Below are 22,270 nucleotides of genomic sequence, written 5' to 3' on the forward strand. Positions count from 1 at the left end.
TGGGACCAGATGCCATGATCTTAGTTTTTAGAATGTTGAGTTTTAAGCCAGCTTTTTCACTCTCCTCTTTCAGTTTCATCAAGAGGCGCTTTAGTTCTTCGCTAATATCCCAATGAATATTCAGGACTGATTTCTTTTAGGATTGACTGGTTTGATCTTGCAGTCCAAGGGACCCTCCACAGTCTTCTCCAACACCACAGTTCAAAAGCACCTCACACGTAGCAAAGTAATGCTCAAAATGCAAATGTTTTCACTTAATTGTTTCTAGAGATGAGTGCTGGGGCTCTGACACTAAGTAGTTCTCTAAAAAGCTTTTACCAAGTTTAATGGGACACTGTCGCTTTAAATCCTCTTCAACCACCTCAAGTACCAATTGGACGAGTCGGCACATGCGCATTCCTTTGAAGGGCTGGCACCTCAGGCTACAGCCTTCCCGGAGCCCGTAGGAGAGGTTAAAGGTCCACCCACACAGAACTTGTACGCAAGCGTAAATCAATATCGGGAGCTCTATATCGTACTGGGAGCCCAGTCCCTTTTTCGCGCCCGAAGGCTCCGCCCCCGCGGCCAATCAGTAGGCCTCGCCCTTTGCAGTGACCAATGGCAGTGAGCGTGGGGGGCGTGGTCGGGCGTCCGGGGGTGCGGCCTGGCGCTAAGAGAAGCGGCGGGGTGAGCCGGGGGCTCTAGTGAACAGCGCAACCGGACGGGGAACGCTGGCAGCCGGCGAGTGGAAGCGGCCCGGGCCCGGCGGTCCCCGAGATGTCACGATGGCTGTGGCCGTGGTCGAACTGTGTGAAAGAGCGGGTTTGCCGCTACTTGCTGCACCACTACTTGGGTCACTTCTTCCAGGAGCACCTCAGCCTGGACCAGCTAAGCCTGGATCTGTACAAGGGCAGCGTTGCCCTGCGCGATATACATCTGGAGATCTGGGTGAGGATCCGAACCCGGGAAGGGTCAGACTCGGGGGGCTCAGCGGCCTCAGGCTGCCTGCGAAAGGGTCGACCTAAGGGACCAGGCACCGGAGTGGCGAGGCCTTGGGCTTCCGGCCCTTTCCAGGGGTCAGAGGGACCCCAGCCAGTCGCGTCCAGAGCCAAAAGTTAGACGGGAAGGGGTCCCTGCCTCTTCTTCGCAGGAAGAGAAACTGAGGCTGGGGAGCCGGATATCACTTCTCTGGAGAATGCTAGGATAAGCTATCAAACTGGGGGCCAGAGTTGAGGGTGGTGTCAAGGGGCTACGGAGAAGGTGAGGAGGGATTGCAGGAACTTGGGGGCCCTGGTGGGACCAGGCCAGGGATGTGGCAGAGTTGGGACATACAGCTGGTTGGGGAAGTCTGGAAGGGGTCCAGGACCCTGCTGTGGGCACCTGTGGGAAAGGTGCCCTGACCTCCTGACCCCACGTCCCAGGCTCAGTGGGTGGTGTTCATCTCCGGATATGGATGTCAACAACCGCGTCAGCACCCTTGTTGATCAACACTTTGTGTGACTGCCACTGCTGCCTACTTCCTGCTTTGGGGAGAGTGGGATGGACCAAATGGGTGTTTGGGGAGGGGCTTGGGCATCAGCATCTAGCATCACCTAGAGGAAAGCCCTGGAGGAAAGGTGGAGAGGTCTGGCCTGAGGCAGAGAGGAGAGAGATTCTGGGCAAGCAGAGAGGAATAAGGTCTGGGTCAGAGGCCTGAGGCTGGGGGCGGTGAAGAGCTGTGACTCATGTACAGCTGACCTGGGAAGTTGCAAAGGAGCTTCCACGTAGAGGCGAAAGACAAGTCCAGAGCAACAGGGGTGGGCAAGGGGACAGGTGGTGGTTGGTGGTTTAGTCGCTAAGTTGTATACTTATATTCTTTGCGACCCCATGGACTGTAGCCTGCCAGGCTGCTCTGTCCATAGGATTTCCCAGGCAAGAATACTGGAGTGGGTGCCATCGAACCTTGGTCTCCCGAATTACAGGTGGATTCTTTACCAAATGAGCCACCAGGGAAGCCCCCGTGAGGACAGGGGCTTCTCAGTTTTCTAGGGGAGCAGACAGTGTGCCTCACCTCAATATAGTCTGGGCAGGAAGAGTTGGGCTTTACGGTAGACCAGGCCTTCCTGAGCAACTGGAGCAGAGGAGACCCCCAGGCCCAGAGTTGGTGACACTTCTTACCTGTGAATCCCAGTGCAGAAGACCTTTTCTGACCTCTAACCTCAGCCTCTTAGGCTGGCCCAAACCTGTAGGCTGCGTCTTTCTACACTTCCACCTGCCCTACCCTCTGGTTGGGGAGTGCATTGACTCCTAGCTAGGCTACTTTCCTTCCAGGCTTCCAGGGAGGAGTTGACCCCTGGTGGAATGCCAGTTCTTTCCCCATATGCCCACCCTTCTCCAAGCTGCTAGGCCTGCAGCCCCTACCTTGTGGATCCCCAGAGAGGCCTGGTCCCTGGGGACCCTGCAATAGGAGGAAGAGAGAAGCCTGGGCCTCAGTTCCCAGAGTACACTGGTTGACTAGACGAGTCCCTTCTGTTTAGGCCTCAAGTTTCCCCACCTGTGGATCTCTGGCTAAGGAATTTGGACTTGATCTCTGTGTACCTTCTGGTTCTGCCATGTATTTTATTCATGGATCCAACAAAGGTTTACTGAGGCCCTCTCCGGGTGGCACCACACAGTGCCTAGAGTCACACCGAGGAAGCAGGTGGGCTCCTGCCGCCGGGGAGCTCCCAGACTGGTGCAGGGGGCTGCCCCTATATTTGTAACGGGAGGCTCTAGCCTTGTGCCTCAGGGAGAGGTGCAGCTACACCAGGTGGAGTTGGGCGTCCCCCTCCAGCTCAGGTCAGCCCCTGCCTGCCTCTCCCGGACACTCCCCTTAAACCCCATGCTCGCCCAGGTGAACATGGGCTGTCGTACTCTCGGCTGGGCCTTTGCGCATGCTGTTCCCATGCCTGAAACCTTCCCTTCCATCCCCTCTGCCTGGCTCCCTCCTCTTCCTCCTTCAGCTCCCCCTTCCTCAGGTTTGAAAGACTGGGCGTGTTGGACTGTACAGTAATAGGGCAGCCAAGAGTAGTTATCAGTTGAGCAAAGGTAGGATTTTGTAAGTAGCACGTGGAGGGATGGGAGAGCAAGGGTGCTCTCCAAGGTGGAACAGCCTGGTGAGGAGTGCAGTAGCCAGGGAGACAGCCAGGTTTGGGAGTTCCCTGAGCTGGCTTTGTCTCCTGTCTGCTCCCAGTCTGTGAATGAGGTACTGGAGTCTATGGAGTCACCACTGGAACTGGTGGAAGGCTTCGTGGGCTCCATTGAAGTGGCCGTGCCCTGGGCTGCCCTGCTCACCGACCACTGCACTGTGCATGTGTCAGGCCTCCAGCTCACCTTACAACCCCGCCAGGGCCCAGGTAAGAGCAGGGTGAAGCTCAGGTGGGGGGGTGGGGGAGGGGAGCAGACAGTGGGAGTGGGCCTGGGCACCCAGGTTCTGACTAGGCCCACCTGCCCTGAGACCCTCTTCCTACCTGCAGGGCCGGGGACCACTGACTCACAGAGCTGGGCCTCGTGCATGACCACGAGCATGCAGCTGGCTCAGGAGTGCCTGCGGGACGGGCTGCCTGAGCCCTCTGAGCCACCGCAGCCCCTGGAAGGACTGGAGATGTTCGCTCAGACCATCGAGACTGGTGAGCAGACCCTTCCACGGCCCTTAGCACAAGGACCTCGGGCAGCACCCTGCTGCCTGATGGGGAGACTGTCTGGCCCTCACTGCTCTGCCTGACCTGAGACTCCCCCCACTCCCACCCCTCAGTACTGCGAAGGATCAAGGTGACCTTCTTGGATACTGTCGTGAGGGTGGAGCACTCGCCGGGCACTGGGGAGCGTGGCGTCGCAGTGGAGGCCCACGTGCAGAGGTAGGGGCAGGCTGAACAGGTGGGCTGTGTGAATGGGGAGGGGAGCGAGGGGCTGCTGAAGGGCCCTGGCCCTGCCCGCATCCCCATCCCAGGCTCCTAGGAGGTGTCAGGGCAAGTCTGAGTGGGCCTGGGCTGTGGCCGTGGCAGAGGGAGGTGGACTGTGCTGGGAGCCTGGAGTGGTGTCCAAGGGCCAGGTAGTGCAGGGCCAGGGTGGCTGGGCCCCCAGGACCAGGTCACACGGTGAGGGTCTGAGGAGTAAGAGCTGGCCGTGGAGTTCTAGGATGGCCTGGCTACGATGCAGTAGCTCTGCAGGCCAGACGTCACTGACCCCAGACTTCTAGAATACGGTGCATTGCGGGGAGCCCCAGCTTGCAGTGGTCTGGGCACTGTCTGATCCTCCACTCCCCAGACTGGAGTACTGCGATGAGGCGGTGCGAGACCCCAGCCAGGCGCCCCCGGTGGATGTGCACCAGCCTCCTGCCTTCCTCCACAAGCTGCTGCAGCTGGCGGGGGTCCGCCTGCACTTCGAGGAGCTGCCCCAACAGGTGGGCCGACTCTGGTCCTCACAGTCTCTTTCTCCATCGAATCCCTGTCCTCGACCCACCTGTCCCTCTCCACCCCTTCTGACCATGTGCGTGCTCAGTCATGTCTGACTCTTTGCGGTCCCTTAGACTGCAGCCCTCCGGGCTCCTCTGTCCATGGAATTTTCCAGGCAAGAATACTGGAGCGGGTTGCCATTTCCTCCTCCAGGGGATCTTCCCGACCCAGGGATTGAACCTACATCTCTTGTGTCTCCTGCATCGGCAGGTGGATTCTTTACCACTAGTGCCATTTTGACTGCATCTTTTCAACCCCTCCTCTCCTATATCTCGTCTCCCAGGAAGGACCCCCAGAGCCGCCCTTGCAGATCGGCAGCTGCTCAGGGTGCCTGGAGCTGACAGTGAAACTGAAGCAGAATGAGGCCTTCCCAGGCCCCAAGGTGGGTCCCCAGGCCCCTGGGGATGAGGAATTATACCCCATTTCAGCATCCTTCTCAGCAGAGCTGGTCTTCCCTGGGACAGAGCGAGGTCATTGGGGCGGGGGCGGGGGGAGCTCACTGCCTTCTAGGCAACTGGAGAAACAGGGAAACAGGCTCAGAGTGGTCCAGTTGGGGCCAGGGTCGCACAGCTAGTTGGTGGCCTAGCTCAGCGTGGCAGCTGGCAGGCTGCTTCCTAAGGGTGAGGGCAGGTGGGTGGCCGCAGTGGCTGGCATGGGCTCCATGGTTGCTCCCTCCTCCTCTAGCTGGAGGTGTGTGGACAGCTGGGCTCCCTACATCTGCTCCTGACCCCACGGCAGCTCCAGCAGCTTCAGGAACTGCTTGGCGCCGTGAGCCTTGCAGGTGAGACATCTGGGTAGTCCTGGGGGCAGGGGGGGAATGCCTGGGAAGGGGCAGGCAGACAGGACTGACTCAAGGGCATGTCCTCCCCTGCAGACCCCGAGAGCCTGGTGGACAAGCTGAACAAGAGTCGCCCACTTGGTGCTGAAGACCTGTGGCTGATCGAACAAGATCTGAACCAGCAGCTGCAGGCGGGGACTGGGACTGAGCCCCTCAGCCCAGACCCCCTTTCGAACCCCCTTGTCAACCTGGAGAGCACTGGTGGGTGTGGAGCTAGACCTGGCAATTGACGGGGGAGTCTGGTATGGGTGCAGGGGTCGGGGGGCCGAGCCCGGCCGTCTCTGAGACACCTTCCTCTGGCCCACAGACCTCTTCTTCTCCATGGCGGGCCTCACAAGCAGTGTGGCCTCAGCCATGTCCGAGCTCTCGCTCTCCGACGTAGACCTGGGCTCCTCTGTGCACAGTACCACAGCCTCCCGGCGGCTCTCTGCCCAGGCTCCCCCAACCAGTGAGTCCTCCTAGGTCAGGGAGAGCTGGAGGAAGGCGCGGTGTCGGGTCATGTTGCTTGTGTGCGTGCAGAAGGCCTGGGGGTCCACCGTTGGGGACTTGGTTCTGGGGGAACACTCAGGGGAGGTGGCAATGTGATGGACAGAGCCTGGATTTCAGAGTCAGTGACCCTGGGGGACTCCTGCAGGGCTCAGGCAGTAGAGTCGGTGACATTGGCCCAAGCACTTAAACTCTTGGAGACTCAGTTTCTCCTTTCATGAGGGATGAGATCTGACCCTGCCAGGCTGTATGTTTGGGAGCTTATATGTGTCAGCTACTGGGTAAGCGCTTTATCATCTCCAGTTTGTCCAGTTTCCTTGAAGGGGTTGAATCGAGCCTGGACTCAGTGTCTGACATAAACAAGACTTCGTGTCACCCCTGCCTGGCCAAGCTCCCGGCCGGAGTCAGGGTTCACTTCAGCCAAGGCTTCTCCCAGCCCCGAGCCCAAGTGTCTGACTGTCGCTTGACCTGGGGTCCCCACGAGCTCTGGGGAGCCTCTGGTGAAGCCTTTGTCCTCTCAGGCAGGACAGCCCCGGTGCCCCCCTCGAACTCCCTGCGCCCCGACTCGCTGCTGAAGATGACCTTGGGGGGTGTGACCCTGACCTTGCTTCAGACATCTGCCCCATCTTCTGGACCACCTGACCTCACCACCCACTTTTTTGCTGAGTTTGATGCCACCGTGGATGGGTCCTTCGGCTCCCATGACTTGCACCGTCTCCGACCGCGCTTCCAGAGGGCCTGTCCTTGCAGCCATGTCCGGTACAAGCCCAAGGCAGGCCTGAGCACAAGGGGACTCCCCGAGCCCCTGCAGTACCCCCTTCTGAGGCCAGCTTCTTCCCCGTAGGCTAACGGGTGCCGCCGTGCAGCTGTCCTGGGAGCTGCAGACAAGCCGGGGCCGGCGGGTCTCCAGCACGGAAGTGCACTTCGGGCAGCTGGAGGTGCTGGAGTGCCTGTGGCCCAGGGGCGCCTCGGAGCCTGAGTACGCAGAGGTGAGGGCTGACAGCCTGTGCGTGTGGTCGGCTGGGCCTGGAGGTGAGGCTGGGGTCGGGGGCTCACCCGCCATCTTCCCCGTCCCCGCCCAGATCCTGAGCTTCCCCAACAGCCTGCGATCCCAGGCCTCAGCTCAGCCCTGTGCTCACCTGCGCCACACACAGACCCTGCGCCGGGTGCCCAAGGTAACCCACCCGACCCCAGGCCTGGGGGCCCTTGGCTGTTTGCTGTGGGTGTTGCCCCCCACCAGCCACCCCTGGTGCCTCCCTGCTGCCACCCTCTACCCCATTCCCTGCGCTCCATCCAGAGCATACCCCCCCACCCTGGAGCCCTGAAATGCCTCTGGGCCACGTGCATGCCATCCTCTCGGCCCCTCTCCTGGCTCATGACAAAGCCCTGCCAGCCCATGGCGGGGGGTGGTAGGTTCTGGGCAGCGTGGTTGTCTGACTCGAGCAGTCCGTGACACCCCACTCCCCTTCCGGGTCCCTTCCCCGAGCTCGTCTCCTCTTGGAAGGGGCTTTGTGTTCTTCCTGTTTTCGCTCACGGAGACTCCTGCCCATCTGCCCTCACCTCCCCCGCCACACAGCCCTTGCTGACATGAGCACCCTCCCCCTCAGAGCCGGCCCCGGCGCCCACCTGCCTGCCGTTGTCACTCAGAACTGGCCCTGGACCTGGCCGACTTCCAGGCAGATGTGGAGCTGGGGGCCCTGGACCGGCTCGCTGCCCTGCTGCACCTGGCCACCACACCCCCTCCTGAGCTGCCTGCGGGCCTGCTGGTGAGAGGCCCAACCAGGGTGGAGAGCGGGGCACGCATCCTCTGGCGCCTGACCACGGGGGTGGGGGGCTGGCTGCAGCTCTGATTCTCCCTCGCAGACAGAGCCCCCGCCGGCAGCCGAGCAGCACACGCTGGTGCGGCTCTCAGCACCCCGGGCCACACTGCAGCTGCGTTTCCCTATCGCTGACCTGCGGCCTGAGCGGGACCCCTGGGCAGGCCGGGCCGTGCGGGCTGAGCAGCTGAGCCTGGAGCTGACTGAGCCCCAGTTCCGGTCAGAGTTGAGCAGTGGGCCTGGTCCCCCAGCCCCCACCCGCCTGGAACTTACCTGCTCTGACCTGCATGGTAAGACTCCCCCAGGAGACAACCCCTTGGGCAGGGGGCTGAGGGCTCTGGGAGAGGTGGGCTCGGGGCACCAGAAGGGGCTGGGTCATGAGTGGGGTCCAGGCCTCATCTGCTTTGTGTGGCGCCCTCACTGCCTGTTCCCTGGGCTCCTCTGCGCAGTGGGCAGAGTGGACCGTTTATCCCAGGGCCGTTGCAGACTGTGGGTGCAAGGGAGGGCACAGGTCCATAAACAGTAAAACACAGCTCTCGTGGGCAAGGCTCCAGGCCCCCACTGACCCACCTGGCATTGAGGAAGAGATGGGGAGAGGTGGCAGTGACGACCCCCACTCCTCCCCATCCCCTCCAGTCACCTATGAAGATGGAGAGAAGCCGCCCGTCCCCTGCCTGCGGGTCTCCAAAGCTCTGGATCCCAAGAGCCCTGGGCACAAGTACTTCCTGCCCCAGTAAGTCGGGGCTCTGCAAGGAGCAGGCAGGAGAGGAGGGCTTTGCTACCGAGGGCAGAGGGAGGCCCCGCAGGCCAGTGACAGGCCTGTGCCCTGGCAGGGTAGTGGTGACCCTGAACCCCCAGCTCAACGCACAGTGGGAAGTGGCCCCGGAGAAGGGAGAGGATCTGGAGCTGTCGGCTGAGAACCTGTGCGACCTTCGGGAGCCCGAGCCCTCGCCCTTCTCCTCCAAAAGGACCATGTACGAGACGGAAGAGGTGAGGTCCAGGCCTTCTGAGTCTCTCAGGAGCCACTTGATGACTGTGGGTCAGGGGGACAGGACCACCTGCAGGGCCAGATAGCATGTGACTCAGCACCAGTGAGAATTTCATGTCTTCCACTGTCTCTGGTCAGTGAAGAGTCAGAAACACCACAGCTTGTGGGGCCTGAGAGTGAGGGCCGTGGCGAGGGCAGCGCCCTGGGCCTTGGGCCTTGGTGGGAAAGATATGACCCCATCCCATCAGCCATTTCTCAGCAGTGGACATTTGGGCCACAGGATCCTCTTCTCTGAAGGTGCTGAGGGTCGACTGAGAGGCAGTTAAGGGCCTGGCCTCTGGTCCAAACGGCCTCGGTTCGAATCCAGGCTCTGCCACTCAGTGGCTATGTCATCTCAGGGGATTGTCCAACCTCCTGGAAAGTGAGCTCCAGATGAGCTTCTGCATCTGAAGAGTGGGTGTAATGACCCGTCTCACGGGCCTGCTGTGAGGATAGAGGAGGTAACATAAATGAGGCCCCTTGGAGCAGGGTTCTCATGCAGTCAGTCCTTCAGGCCAGACAAGATGGCTGCCACACATCCCAGCAGAGGAGGCGCGTGTGAATGATGGCTGGAGTTCAGGAAGCAGATTCTAAGTCTGGCAGCAGGCCCTGACCTCTCTCACATCCCCTTCCCTGCTCTCCCCACCCGCCCCCCTCAAGATGGTGATCCCTGGAGACCCTGAGGAGATGAGGGCCTTTCAGAACCGGGCCCTGGCGCTGTCCCGCTGTAGCCTGGAAGTGATCCTGCCCGCCGCCCACGTCTTCCTGCCCAGCAAGGAGATCTACGAGAGCCTCTACAACAGGTGATGGTGTGGGCGGGGCGGGGGCGGCCAGGGCCTGGGCCGGGCCCCCCTCACTGCCCTGGTCCAACCGTCCTCCCAGGATCAACAACGACCTGCTCATGTGGGAGCCCGCAGACCTGCTTCCCGCCCCTGCCCCTGCTGCACCCCCGGCCGGCTGCCCAGATGCCTCGGGCTTCTGGCACGACAGCTTCAAGATGTGCAAGTCTGCCTTCAAGCTGGGTAGGAGGCATGCTCCGGTGGGTCCCGGGGGCCGGGGCAGACCCTCCCCCACCTCCAGATCTTCTTGCCACACGGCTCCTTGATCTCACCCTAGACTCGGACTCAGACGACGAGGACACCCACTTCTCAGCGGGGGTGTCAGGTGCCCCCCAGCCCCTTGCCCGTGAGTCCCGGAACCCTCGCTCCCAGAGTACCTTCTCTGCACTGGTGACGGTGCTGAAGGGCCGGATCACCGCCCACTGTGAGACCAAGGTGAGGACCGCCCAGGGGCAGGGACCCCCGACTCCAGAGCCACTGGCAGGAAAACCAGGCCTGTGCGAGCTGCTCCGAGTTAGGAATGTGGGAAACAGAAGCCCCACTGAGGTCTGAGTGTGGCCTGCTCAGCCATTAGCACCCACCTGCCCCCCAGACCCACCCATGCCACCCCACCCATTCCATCACACCCCATCAGCCGCTTACTAGCACCTGCCGTGTGTGAGGCACTCAGGGTTAGGGTTAGGTAAGGCTCGGAGTCCAAGCAGGCACCATCCAGTGCTTGGAGGTAGACAGGGAGGGTGACCCTTCTCCTCTGGGTGCTGCCCCGGACCTCCAGCAGTCTGGAGAGCGGCCAGAGCCAATCCCATTCAGATCGAGGCTCGGAGGCCCCCTGACCCCGAGGGAGTAGGGGCTGCCGAGTAAAGCCTCTGAGGCCAGGCTGCGCGCTCTGTCTGCAGGACGAGTGTGGGAAGCGGCTGGAGGGCACCCACGGGGAACTGGTGCTGGACGTGGAACAAGGCACTATCTTCAGTGTCTCTCAGTACCGAGGCCAGCCGGGGCTTGGCTACTTCTGCCTGGAAGCTGAGAAGGCAGCACTCTACCACCGAGGTGTGAGGGCTGGGGGCCAGTTGCCATGGGTCCCAGGGGTCCATGGTCAGGGGTGGTCTCTCAGGAGGGATGTGTGCCCTCGGTAGAGTGGGTTGTCCACCAGCTGGGCAGGGGAGCTCACCAGATACCTCCCCAGCGGCCATGGATGACTACCCACTGCCCGGTCGCCTGGAGCTGCCCACCTTTGCTCCCCCGGCCCAGCTGGCCCAGACCATCTACCTGTCAGAGGGCGGGGTGACTGAACAAGGAGCCTCGGGCCACAGAGGCCAGGGCCGGGGCCCCCACATGCTGTCCACAGCGGTGCGCATCCAGCTGGACCCTCACAGGAACGTCAAGGTACAGGCCCACCTGCTTCCGGCCCACCTGTCTGGTCAGGGCTGTGCCTCCCGGGTCCCTGGGGCTCCCGTGCTGACTCTGCCCTGCCCCCCAGGAGTTCCTGGTGACCCTGCGGCTGCACAGGGCCACCCTGCGCCACCGCATGGCCCTGCCGGAGCAGAGCTGGCACTCCCAGGTGAGCCAAGGGGGGGTAGCGGGCAGGTCTCCAGGCCTGGATGAGGCAGGTGTGAGGGGCAGGGGCTGGGCCAGAGCTGACCTTGGACTGGAGCTGACTTGTGGGTGGAGCCCCTGGGCCAGGGTGTGGTGGACAGCTGGTGGGCAGCAAGTAGGGGACTGGGCTGGGGTCGAGGGTTGGGGAAGGAAGAAGCTCCCTCACCCTCATGTACCTCTCTTCTGGCCCCCAAAGCTATTGGAGTTCTTAGATGTCCTGGATGACCCAGTGCTGGGCTACCTGCCTCCAACGGTCATCACCATCCTGCACGTCCACCTGTTCTCCTGTGCCGTGGACTACAGGTACCCAGGCTCAGGGGCCTGGGGGCCTGGGGCTGGGGCCAGGCTCCCATGAGCAAGGACCTGCCCCAGCCCAAACGTGACCCCTTCCCTCCCAGGCCCCTCTACCTCCCCGTACGTGTCCTTGTCACTGCTGAGACCTTCACCCTCTCCAGCAACATCGTCATGGACACCTCTACCTTCCTGCTCAGGTATGCAACTCCTCCTACCCAAGCCCCCCATCCATCCCACCCCAAGTCAGCTGTAGCTACCCCTTCCCCAGGGTCCCACATACCTGCTGTGTGTCCTCAGGCCAGTCTGAGCCTTTCTGTGCATCTGAGTGATCCCTCTCTGAGGAAGTCTAGTAGGTTTCACCTACCTAGAGGCAGTCAAACCTCTGAGGCAGAGCATTTGAGCTCTTGCCTGATAATCTCACTTCTGGAGGTCGTCCTCAGGACAAAAGGATAAGAAGGGTGAAATATAAAGCCTCCATAGTATAATTTAAAATAGTCAAAACTTGTAAACAATTTAAATGACCCGAAATTACGACCTTAGTCAGTAAACATGGCCTTGTGCTCAGTCACTTCATTCATGTGCGACTCTGCGACCCCATGGACTGTAGCCTGTCCGGCTCCTCTGTCCATGGGATTCTCCAGGCAAGAGCACTGGAGTGGGTTGCCATGGCCACCTCCAGTGGCTCTTCCTGACCCAAACATGGCCTACCCAACCATTAAAGTCAAATTTAAGAATAACATTGAAAAATGCCATCATATAATATTTACTGAAAAAAATAAGATATAAAGCCATATATACATACTTTATTAAAGATTTTTGGGGCTGCGTTTATATGTCTCCGTGTCTTCACGGAAAAGACTGGAAGGAGATGGATAACCATCCCTCAGTATCCACAGGGGCTTGCTTCCAGGACCTCTCGTGACACCAAAATTCAGGGGCGCTGAAGTCACTTATATAAAAGGGTGCAACATTTGCATGTATCCCATGCACATCCTCCCATATTCTTTAAGTCATCTCTAGATTACTTTTAACACCCAACACAGTGTAAATGCTACATAAGTAACTGCTAGCATGCAACAAATTCAAGTTTTGCTTTTTGGAACTTTCTGGATTTTTGTTTGTTTTGGTCCCCTGACCAAGAATGGATTTTTTTAAAAGTATTTTTGATCTGCAGTTGGTTGAATCCTCAGAAGCAGAACCCACAGATAGGAAGGGGCCAAGGTTCTCTTCTCAGAATCTGAGATTAGCTATATTCTTACATATTTAAAAGCAGTGGGGGGAACACAGGACATTTCCCTCCCAGGGCTGCTGTGAGTTCTGGGTGAGGTAGACAGCTGGATAGATGTTCAGAAAGAGAAATGCTGCCCAGTGTCCCCGAGTGCCTGCTGGCTGGGCCTGTGGTCTCCCCATGGTACAAACAAGAATGCCAAGGCCAGAGAAGGGCCAGCACTAGTTTCTTGTCAGCTTGGGATGCCCTGTCAGGGCCCCCTCTACCTGTCTCTACGAGCCCCACCTTCTTAGGAGCTGCGGCCCTGCAGCGGCTCCCGGCCCTTCTCAGCCCTGTTCCCTGCCAGGTTCATCCTCGACGACTCCGCCTTGTACCTGTCCGACAAGTGTGAGATGGAGACCCTGGATCTGCGGCGAGGTGGGCAGGGCCTAGACTGGGCTCCCTCCCCTCTGAGGGACTGTGGCCCCGGCCACCCCCAGAGTGGCCAGACGTCCTCCCCCAGCTGCTGGCCAGGTTCTCAGGGCCCACAGACACGCGCACGCACACCAGGGCGGCACCCACTCAAACCCCAGACTCTCCCACCAGGGCCGGGGCTGGGTAGGAGGAGGCAACAGGGCCCTCTTCTGCCTTCTGCCTCAGATTATGTCTGCGTCTTGGACGTTGACCTCCTGGAGCTTGTGATCAAAACCTGGAAGGGGAACACTGAGGACAAGCTGGTGAGTGTGACTGGCGCCCGGGGTCCACCAGGTTCCCCAGAGCCAGAGCAGGTATCTGGGCGAAGGAGCCCTCCGGGCATCACTTTTCCCCACCTGCTGTCTTTTTCGTTTCTGCCCCGGGGCCTGGGCTCAGGTCACAGTCGCTGGCAGCCCTCCCCGGTGGTTATCGGCCCTCCTGGGAGCCCTAGATAGACATCCCTCTGTAGGAACCCCACCAGCACAGGGCAGTTGTGGCCCAGGAAGAGCAGGACCTGAGGAGACAGCCCTTGGGGGCCCCTGATTTCCCTGTTTGTAACAGACAGATACTAGGCTTGGTGGCTCACTTGGTAAAAAAATCCTCCTGCAATGCAGGAGACCCAGGTTCTATCCCTGAGTGGGGAAGATCCCCTGGAGAAGGAAATGGCAACCCACTCCAGTATTCTTGCCTGGAAAGCCCCTTGGACAGAGGAGCCTGGTGGTCTACAGTCCATGGGATCGCCAAGAGTCAGACACGACTGAGCAGCTAAACACCCATCACAGGCCCCGGCTCACCGGGCTGAGGTGCGGGACTCCGGGGCCTGGAGGCACAGAAGAGCCCCCGTGCCTCCCCGACAGCCCTGGGCGAAGCCGCTTTTCCCCTCTGGCTGAGTGCGCCCATGCTCTCAGCCGGTTGTTGACTGGCCACCGCAGGCTGACCCCCGCCCCACCCCGCAGAGCCAGCCGCTGTTCGAGCTGCGCTGCTCCAACAACGCGATGCACGTGCACAGCTGTGCCGACTCCTGCGCCCTGCTGGTCAACCTGCTGCAGTACCTGACGCGCGCAGGGGACCTGCACCCCCCACCCCGGCCGCCCAGCCCCACGGAGATCGCAGGCCAGAAGGTGCAGGTGAGGCCCCGCCCCTCCGGCTCCCGGAGCCCTGCCCAGGCCCCGCCCCTGCCGGGGCCCCCACCGGTGATGGGGGCGCCCTGGGGCCCGCCCCCGCTCCTAACTCGAGCTCACCAGTCCCCCCTGCCCGGCCCAGCTCTCAGAGAGCCCCGCCTCCCTGCCCTCGTGCCCTCCGGTGGAGACGGCCCTCATCAACCAGCGGGACCTGACGGACGCCCTCCTGGACACGGAGCGCAGCCTGCGGGAGCTGGCGCAGGCCTCAGGTGGGGTCGGGGTGCGGCGGGGTCCGCAGACGCAGTCAGTACTCACACCAGGCAGCCCCTTCAGCCGGCCCCTCCCTCCCCCACAGGCGGCCCCTTCTTCCAGGCCTCTCCAGTGTCCGTCTACCTGTTCCCCGGAGAACGGAGTGGGGCCCACCCCCCCTCACCTGCTGCTGGGGCTCCCACTGGCAGCTTGGGGTCCCGCTCCGGGGCCAAAGAAGCTGAAAAGGAAGAGGAGGGGGATGGAGACACTCTGGACAGCGATGAGTTCTGCATCTTGGACGCTCCTGGCCTGGGCATCCTGGTGTGTGGTGGGCAGGCTGGGCAGGGCCAGGAAGAGGGTGCTCAGTTAGGGGCCCTCCTAGAGCTCCCACTGTGAGAGAGGCAGGAGGTGGTCACCGTCTGAGGGGATGAGGGTTGGAACCACAGGTAGGGCTGAGAAGGGCTCCCTGGGGAGACAGCCCTCACTGTGGGCTTGGAAGAAGTTGACGAAGGTCCAGAGGAAGTGATAAGGCATGGTGTCCGGGGCAGAGGGGTGGGGACTTTGAGGGTCAGAGGGAGAGGAGCAGGGCAGACAGCAGGAGGGGGAGGGGACCCATTCGCTGTGAGGGCGCTGGCCTCCCGGCCGCCCAGTGCCAGTGAGAACGTCCGAGCTCACTGTCACACACAAGCGAGACCTTGGTTCAGGGAGGCAGGAGCGCGGGGCACTCAGGCCCCTCCAGGTCATGAGACTCATGAGACTCCCCTTTTGTGGAATGGGAGAGGGGAGAGGGCTGTGAGGACGGGGGAGAGAAGCGGCCTGGACCGGGGAGCAGCTGTGTTCACGTGGCGTCCCCCCTGCAGCCCGCCGACGGCGAGCCCGTGGTGACGCAGCTGCACCCAGGCCCCATCGTAGTGCGGGATGGGCACTTCGCGCAGCCGCTGGGCAGCACGGACCTGCTACGGGCACCTGCCCACTTCCCCGTGCCCAGCAGTCGAGTGGTGCTGCGTGAGGTCTCCCTCGTCTGGCACCTCTATGGCGGCCGAGACTTTGGCCCCCACCCTGGCCACAGGTGAGAAGGAGCAGGTGCGGGTGGCAGCAGGGCCCCCAAGAGATGGGGCCCAGGCTGGGGTCCCGGGCCAGTTGACCTTTGGCAGCTGGTGACCTTGAACCCAAGCCTCATCTTCTGACCTTCAGGCTTCCTCTTCCCCATGCCCCGCCTACCTCCCCGGGGGAGGGTCGCTGGCCCCAACTCTAACCAGAGGGAGTGTGGGAAGGGGATTCCCCCTGAGTCAACTGGTCCCCTGTTCCTCTGCCCAGGGCAAGGGTCGGCCTCTCAGGCCCCCGGAGTTCCCCTTCTCGCAGCTCCGGCCCCAACCGGCCCCAGAACTCCTGGCGTGCGCAGGGTGGCAGTGGGAGGCAGCACCACGTCCTTATGGAGATCCAGCTTAGCAAGGTGAGCAGGGGGCTCAGGCGGAGGAGGCAGGGGTGGGGGACCAGAACAGGCCCTCCCCTGCCCACTGCCCAGCTAGCGCTTCACTCCGTGGAACCCGCGAGTCATGCACTTGGTCAGCTGATGTGCTGTTCTAAGTGCTGGATGCAGCGGTGAGCGAAGCAGACAGAAACCTGCCTTCCTGTCCCTTGCGTCACAGTACAGGGAGCCTGATAGGACCCATGTGTGTGCTCACTCACTTCAGTTGTGTCCAACTCTATGGACAGGCTCCTCTGTCCATTGGGTTCTCCAGGCGACAATACTGGAGTGGGTTGCCATGCCCCCCTCCAAAGACTATATACACATATACTTAAATGTGATGAGTGCTTGGGGAATGTGAGCAGCGAGAGGCCTCAGGGAGCATGGGGAAGGGCTGGAAAGTCCTCGTGGAAATGTGCCGTTTTGCACAAAGGTGTGAGGAAAGGAGCCCAGAGGAGGTTTTCAGGCACAGGGCACGGCGTGAGGGCTATAAACCAGGAGCATCCCTTGCATGTTCTGGGACCAGCAAGGAGGCCAGCGAGACTGCCGCTGAGAAGGGAGGAGAGCAGTAGGAGATGAGGCCAGAGATCCGACCCTGGGCAGGCTCCATAGGCCCTGAGGACCACGGGCGGTTCTGGGTTTTACCAGAGGGACGGCGGAAAGAACCACAGGATGGGCTGCTGGACTGAGTGTCCTTGAGGGAGAGAGTGGTCCAGGCTGGCCTGAGAAATGGTGCGGGTCAAGGGCCGCTTAATGAGAGCGAGCCCGCACAGACCCACTCCCCGAGCTCACAAGGGCGCAGGTGCTGAGAGAACTCCGGGGGAAGTGCTTCAGAGGGGTGGCGAGGGTGCCTCGGACTCCAGACAGGCCCGGGGGCTGGTGACAGCACGGAGCGATGGGGAGAGAAGGCCGGGGCAAGGGCCTGCAGCTGAGGGAGGCTTTGACCTGTCAAGGGCAGAGAGGCCAGGGTGCCGCACATCAAGGGCAAGGGCCAAGGGCGGGCTTGGAGGGAGAGCGCAGCCTTTCCAGGCCATGGGGAGGAGTCTGCAGGCGTGGAGTGGGCGGGCGAACACTTTACAAAGGTGGACAGAGAAGGGGCTGGAGGGGATGAGCAGGGGGTGTTCAGGGGAGGGGGAGCGGCAGCCCCGAGGCCAGGGGCGGCTGCGGAGGTGACAGACATGCGGAGGGACTGGATGGATGTGTAGAGGAGGCAGGACTGACAGCCCTGGTGATGGAGAGATGCCGGGGGAGGACCGCACCCTCAAGAGTGACGGGGGGTGCAGGTGCCACTTGGGGGATGGGAGGGCTGTGAGAACGGGGCCGGCGGGTTCACCAGAGGCTGTGCGGAGCGTGCCGTGTCGGCGGGACAGCTGCGTGGGGCCGAGACTGGGGGGGCCGGGGGAGGGCTGAGAGTGCAGGGAGCTGCCCGCTCAGGCCGCTGTGCGCCCCACAGGTGAGCTTCCAACACGAGGTGTACCCGGTGGAGCCAGGCCCGGTCGCCCCCGGCCGGGAGCTGGAGGAGCAGCCGCTGTCCCGCCAGGTGTTCATCGTGCAGGAGCTGGAGGTCCGCGACCGGCTGGCCTCCTCCCAGATCAACAAGTTCCTGTACCTCCACACGAGCGAGCGCATGCCGCGGCGCACCCACTCCAACATGGTACGGGCTCCGCCCGGGGCCACACACGTCCACACACGAGCCCGCAGGCACACACACACACACACAGAGAATTGTGAGTCCAGGAGGGTGGGGGGCTCACAGGCGGGCTTCACTGAGGGAGCGGCCTCTGCAGGACCAGCTGGGTGAGCGCTGGGGGGGTGGGGGCCTGAGGCCCAGCGGGGCCCAGAGCTCACCTCCTGCCTTCAGCTCAAGGTCAAAGCGCTGCACGTGGCCCCCGTGACCAACCTGGGGGGCCCCGAGTGCTGCCTCCGCGTCTCGCTGCTGCCCCTGCGGCTCAACGTGGATCAGGTGAGCAGGCCACATGGGGACGGAGCCTGAGCCGAGCCCGCTGCCCCGCCCCCCGCCCCCCGCCCCAGCCTCTGACTCTGACCCCCTTGCTCCCCACAGGACGCCCTGCTCTTCCTCAGGGACTTCTTCACCACCCTGGCAGCCAGCATCAACCCCATGGTCTCAGTAGAGACCTCCGCCGAAGGTGAGCAACTGGGCCGGCAAGGGGAGGGTCCGGGCCTCCCGCCTCACCACCATGCCTGGGCCCACTCCTGGTCTGTCCCCACCATCTCCCGTCCAGCTCGCCCTGAGACCCCGGTCCCACCCAGCGGCCCCCAGGAAGGGCAGCCCGAGAGTGTGGAGACCACCAGTTCCCAGGAAGCCACAGGCGGTAGGCACGGCGCCCCCTCTGCCGAGCAGCAGCCCATCTACTTCAGGTAGGGTGTTGGGCCGGGGACCCGGGGCCAGGCCGCAGGACGCCAGGCCAGTGACCTCAGGACCCTCTCCCCACTCCCCCTCCAGGGAGTTCCGCTTCACGTCTGAGGTGCCCATTTGGCTGGATTACCATGGCAAGCACGTCACCATGGACCAGGTGGTGAGTGGGCTCTCAGGTCCCCGTCCTGCTGTGGCCTTGGGAGGCCAGGGGGCAGGCAACACTGGCCGCAGTCAGCCTCTAGAGGCTCCGGGGGGCTGGACCAGTCCCTGGGCCCCAGGGTGTAAACTCCAGCTCCTCTCCCCTCCCCAGGGCACTTTCGCAGGCCTCCTCATCGGCCTGGCCCAGCTCAACTGCTCCGAGCTGAAGCTAAAGCGGCTCTGCTGCCGGCATGGGTGAGCCTCCAGGTCTCTCACAGGGCCCTCTCTCTGTTCCTGACTCGGGCCTTGGCCAAGACCTCACTCTTCTGGCGCCTCAGTTTTGTCCTCTGTGAAATGGGCTCAGTCAATCCCTCCATACAGGGCTGGGTGGAGCTGCGGGGCATGTTGGGGTGCCTTGGGTCCCTCTGGCCCTGTGACCCCTCAGTGAGTGGGTCTGCTTCGCCCTGCCCTCCTCTCCCCGCCCCATCCCAGGCTCCTGGGCGTAGACAAGGTGCTGGGCTACGCGCTCAATGAGTGGCTGCAGGACATCCGCAAGAACCAGCTGCCTGGCTTGCTGGGGGGCGTGGGCCCCATGCACTCAGTCGTCCAGCTCTGTGAGTATCTGGCTTTGGGGGCTCTGGAAACTGCCACACTCGGGCAGCCTAGAAGCCACCCTGGGGAGTTAAGTTCCCGCAGCAGGGTAGGTGGAGGCGGCCTCGGGCATCTCTGACCACCCCATCCCCCCAGTCCAAGGGTTCCGGGACCTGCTGTGGCTGCCCATCGAGCAGTACAGGAAGGACGGTCGCCTCATGCGGGGGCTGCAGCGGGGCGCTGCCTCCTTCGGCTCGTCCACAGCCTCAGCCGCCTTGGAACTCAGCAACCGGCTGGTGCAAGCTATCCAGGTGAGCAGACCCCCAGCGTCCAGGGCGGGGAGGCTCTGCTCCACGGTGCCCAGTTCCCTCCTTATAGCTCTACCAAGCGTGGGCAGTCTGGACGTGTGAGATCTTAGGAGGAACAGTCACAGAGACAGGAGGCCAAGTGACCAGCCTGGAGCCCCCGTGGCTCCCGTGTGGGAGCGTCAGGCCCCCAGCTCTAGAGCCCGCTAGGTGTCCGTTCATGGCTCTGCCCTGACGGGGAGGGAAGGGGCTGGTTCTCTTGAATGAACCAGAGATTGACCCTTGCGCTTCACCAGGCCTGGGGGGGGAAGTCCGGGGGTTACCCTGTGAGCAGCTGTAGATGAGCGCCCCGGGTTCTGGAGTAGAGGGATGTTGTGTCCAATCTCAGAAGTGAGGGGGAGTGTGCAGATCCTCGGGGCAGTTGGGGAGGAGCAGGCAGGATCTCTCAAGAGAAGGCTGGAGGGATACGCGGGTATCTGAGGCCCTCCCAGGGCAATGAGCTGGGGTGCGGCCCGGCCAGGTGAGGAGGTCGGGTGAGGGGAATGACGCTGGGGGTGAGAGAACAGAGGAGCCAGCAGACAGACAGTCACCTCTGTGATAGCTTGGTGATCTGTGGGGGTGGGAGAGGGAAACCCAGGTCTCTGTCAGGGCTGCCCCTGGAGCTCTCAAGGAGCAGGTGGGGAGGACAAGGCGCTGGACTCAGGCTGCATCTGTAGCACCCCAGACGGGCAGGAGGAGGGTTGTGGGTCCAGAGGACATTCGGGGAGTCCCCTCAGGAGGCATGAGGTCACCCGAGAGCCCCCTGACCTGGGGGTTGGGATCTTGGCAGGACCCCAGGAGCAGCACATACAGTGTGGCTGTTGGGGAGGCAGGGGTGGAGGGGCGGTAGTGGGCTCCCTCCTGGCCCTGTCTCCTCATCTGGTGTCCCCCATGTGCCCAGGCCACAGCTGAGACCGTGTATGACATCCTGTCCCCAGCGGCGCCCATCTCACGCTCCCTGCAGGACAAGCGCTCCGTGCGGAGGCTGCGGAAGGGCCAGCAGCCCGCCGACCTCCGGGAGGGCGTGGCCAAGGCCTACGACACGGTTCGAGAGGTAAGGAGGCCCAGCCCCGCTCCCAGTCATCCCACGTCCACACCCACACCCCCACCACGGACCCCCGCGCTGACTGCTGGCCTCCACAGGGCATCCTGGACACAGCTCAGACCATCTGCGAGGTGGCGTCTCGGGGCCACGAACAGAAGGGGCTGACCGGCGCCGTGGGGGGCGTGATCCGCCAGCTGCCCCCTACCGTGGTGAAGCCCCTCATCCTGGCCACCGAGGCCACGTCCAACCTGCTGGGGGGGATGCGCAACCAGATCCTCCCCGACGCGCATAAGGACCACGCTCTGAAGTGGCGTCTGGACGAGGCCCGGGACTGAGCGCGGGCCCCGGGACCCCACCTCACACGGCCAGCCCAGGGGCACCTCCAGAGCGCTGCAGCCCCCTGCTGGTTGGGCCAGGCCTTCAGAAATGGACCAGGAAGGACCCTGATGGGCCTACTCGCTGCCAACCGCTGTGAGAGTGGACCTTCCCTGCCTGGGGCCTTAGCCCCGTCTCTGCACTTTTCCTCCCGGGAGAAAGGACACCGCGCCCCACCACCACCTGGGCCCACACCGCTGCCTTGTTCCAGAATGGAGGCTCTTGGACCCCGACCCACTCAGCCAAGTGTCTTTCTGTGTCTCGGCGGGAGATGGGGGCACAGACACCGTGTGGCTCAATGTATTTTTAAGCTCCTTGAGCGTGTGGGTCAGTGTCTGCATGACGTGGAATAAACTGCCCACTGCCAGCCCCTCCTGTGTCCCTGCAGTGCCCCCGCCTCAACCTGCACCGCCCCGTCCCCGGCTCTGTCCCCAGCACCGCCCAGCTCACCACCAAGGGTGCCACACCCTCTCCACCCACCGGGCAGGTGAACAGCCCACCGCCCCGGCCTCGAACCCCTCCACCTGCCCGCCTCTGTGCTCCTCCCCTCCGCTGCCCTGTTGCTATGCTGGGCCCCTCGCCCCTCTCCTGGGGGACTGCCACCCTGGCACCACTTGTGACCTGGCAGGCACTGAGTGGAGAGGAGAGGAGGAATGGTCCTTGGAGCCCACCTCACCCAGACCACATTTCTTGGCGCCTCCCCCAAAAAGCCCAATACAGCCCTCCCTGGGGCGCTGGGAGGGCGCTGGGAGGGCACTGGACCAGAGCAAAGGGTAGGACTTTGCAGGACCCCAAGGGGGCTCAGGCCCCGACCCTGTGACCTGAGGCCTCGCCATCCGTCTCCGAGCCTCAGGCCCCTCCCAGTAATCTCTGCCCAGCTGACCCAGGGGCCACGAGGGTCAGTCAAGGCCATTCCTGGAAGGCTGGGCCCTCTGGGGCTGCGCCTGCTTTCCTTAGCAGGTTTTCAGGTGACTGGAACCTCTGCCCTGGGGTCCCAGCTGCACCCTGGAGGGGGAAGGGGGCCTGACAGTGAGTTTTGCAGAGAAACACTCGGGGTCGGGGAAGTGGCTGTCACCTGCCCTCTCCCAACACCTCTCACCTTGTTTCTGGTGAACAAGGAAGAAGTGGCCACTCTATCGGGCCCCTCCCCACCCCGTTCTCCAGGAGCACTGCGCTGAGATGGGAGGGCCTGTGGGGAAACAGGCCCAGGTTAAGAGGCTCACCCTTCTGGGGCGTCAGTAAAGCCCCCCCAGCCCACTTTGTGCCCCTGTGGCCCCTCCTCGGTGAGGGCCTGGGCACCTAGTGAGCGGGCAGAAGTTTTGTCCTAGGGGCCCCCCTGGCCCTCACTGCCCACAGTCGCGTGGGGCGGTGGGCCACGCCCTGACAGGGGAGCGGGGTTTTGATGGCTGGGATCCTGATGCCACCAGGAGAGGCAGGTGGGGCCCAGGCTGATGCTTCCTGGAACTGCCCCACCCTACCCGAGCACAGTCCAGGGTTTGATGCCCTTCGAACTGCACTTGTGATCGGTATTGACAG

General features: G+C 62.5%; 1 protein-coding gene across 2 annotated transcripts; it reads left to right on the top strand.

Moving 5' to 3' along the window:
- The first annotated feature begins 655 nt into the window (after window positions 1-655).
- ATG2A (autophagy related 2A) lies at window positions 656-21,104 on the top strand. 2 transcript variants are annotated; one of them, XM_061164137.1, is made up of 41 exons: window positions 656-927; window positions 3,191-3,353; window positions 3,474-3,626; window positions 3,752-3,854; window positions 4,264-4,399; window positions 4,735-4,833; window positions 5,136-5,232; window positions 5,326-5,490; window positions 5,597-5,737; window positions 6,297-6,534; window positions 6,620-6,764; window positions 6,858-6,950; window positions 7,383-7,541; window positions 7,639-7,882; window positions 8,229-8,325; window positions 8,426-8,582; window positions 9,280-9,422; window positions 9,502-9,641; window positions 9,736-9,893; window positions 10,355-10,505; window positions 10,642-10,841; window positions 10,936-11,016; window positions 11,248-11,354; window positions 11,450-11,542; window positions 12,920-12,990; window positions 13,213-13,289; window positions 13,983-14,153; window positions 14,290-14,416; window positions 14,503-14,717; window positions 15,257-15,465; window positions 15,714-15,849; window positions 17,318-17,518; window positions 17,726-17,827; window positions 17,927-18,011; window positions 18,108-18,243; window positions 18,329-18,401; window positions 18,552-18,634; window positions 18,872-18,993; window positions 19,127-19,281; window positions 20,216-20,368; window positions 20,458-21,104. In XM_061164137.1, the coding sequence occupies exons 1-41, from the start codon at window positions 757-759 to the stop codon at window positions 20,692-20,694; spliced, it is 5,787 nt and encodes a 1,928-aa protein (XP_061020120.1). In that variant the 5' UTR covers window positions 656-756; the 3' UTR covers window positions 20,695-21,104. The 2 variants fall into 2 exon arrangements, with proteins under 2 accessions (XP_061020120.1, XP_061020124.1); XM_061164141.1 differs by having other exon boundaries at window positions 13,983-14,147.
- Window positions 21,105-22,270: the final 1,166 nt, after the last annotated feature.

The sequence above is a fragment of the Dama dama genome, chromosome 2, assembly GCF_033118175.1.
Source record: "Dama dama isolate Ldn47 chromosome 2, ASM3311817v1, whole genome shotgun sequence".
NCBI lineage: Eukaryota > Metazoa > Chordata > Mammalia > Artiodactyla > Cervidae > Dama > Dama dama.